The sequence below is a fragment of the Wasmannia auropunctata genome, unplaced genomic scaffold, assembly GCF_000956235.1.
Source record: "Wasmannia auropunctata unplaced genomic scaffold, wasmannia.A_1.0 LD319151.1, whole genome shotgun sequence".
In the NCBI taxonomy this organism is placed as follows: Eukaryota; Metazoa; Arthropoda; class Insecta; order Hymenoptera; family Formicidae; genus Wasmannia; species Wasmannia auropunctata.
The window spans coordinates 1-1,121 of record NW_012043739.1 but is presented as its reverse complement, the minus strand read 5'-3'; the positions used below and the strand labels follow the sequence as shown (position 1 = coordinate 1,121).

Genomic DNA, 1,121 nt, shown 5'->3' with positions numbered 1-1,121 from the left:
CCGATCTTGGATACGTGTACACGCACACCACGGTAAGCTTCGTTTTATCTTACACAGTGCATTGTTTAGTAATTTATAAATTAATGCTTAATTACACGAATATTTAAAATTTATTTCAGAACCGATTATGGAGAAAGACACGTAAGCCGTACTCATTCAATTGTTATGGCAGTGACCCTAACAGAAACTGGGGCTACAAATGGAATAGTAAGAATTTGTGTTATGTGTTAGCGTTTTTGTGTATGTGCGTTAGAAAACTGTAATAGCCAAATTTAAATATTTAATAAATAGTTGAAATTATTGTAGACTTCAAAGAGCTTATGAAATTAATTCGCTCAATGTTTCTCAATATTATTTATAAATATTTATATATAATTTGAAATTTTTAGGTGGTGGCACCAGCACTTTCCCATGCTCTGAAACTTACCACGGAAGTGCGCCGTTCTCCGAGGTTGAGACAAAGAGCATGTCCGAATATATCGGTACCATTGCCAACAAAATCTACGCGTACCTCGCGTTCCACAGCTACTCGCAACTATTGCTGTTACCGTATGGTCACACAAAGGATCACCTTGATAACTACGATGATCTGGTAAGTAATTTTAGTCGTAAAATAAATATATTATAGCTTTGAGAAATTCATGATAAAATAATTCTGTGTATAAATAATACTAAATTAATAAAATAATTATTACTTCCCCTATAGTATTATTGTTGTTACTATATTTATCAGTGGAGCAGTACAAATCATCAAATAAATTATGAGCTAATACAAACATAATTATACATATATGATACATTGGGAGAAAATTTCTTTCTAGGAGTTTTTCTACAATTCAGATTGATTATTAATGTTATTTTTACAACGAAACAAATTTGAAGCAGTTCACGTTTATCATTTTCTTATTATTAGCATATTTATTTATAAGAAATAATAGTAGATTATTCAAAAACATAGTTTATATAATTTTTATTATTTTCCAGTATGATATCGGTATGAAATCGATGACAGCTCTTAAAAAGAGATATGGAACTCAATATAAGGTCGGGAATATTGCTGAAGCAATCTGTACGTAAAAATTTTATTTATATTGTCTTCTCCCTCTCTCTCTCTCTCTCTC

The 1,121-nt window shown here is 30.7% G+C and overlaps 1 protein-coding gene across 1 annotated transcript; it reads left to right on the top strand.

Annotated features, from left to right (window-relative positions):
• Positions 1-5: 5 nt before the first annotated feature.
• On the top strand, positions 6-1,069 carry LOC105460594 (zinc carboxypeptidase-like; the record flags this gene model as incomplete). The annotated part of the gene is made up of 4 exons (XM_011707079.1): positions 6-32; positions 120-207; positions 390-592; positions 985-1,069. Coding segments are annotated over 4 exons (403 nt in total), but the record flags the coding sequence as incomplete, so codon positions are not given.
• Positions 1,070-1,121: the final 52 nt, after the last annotated feature.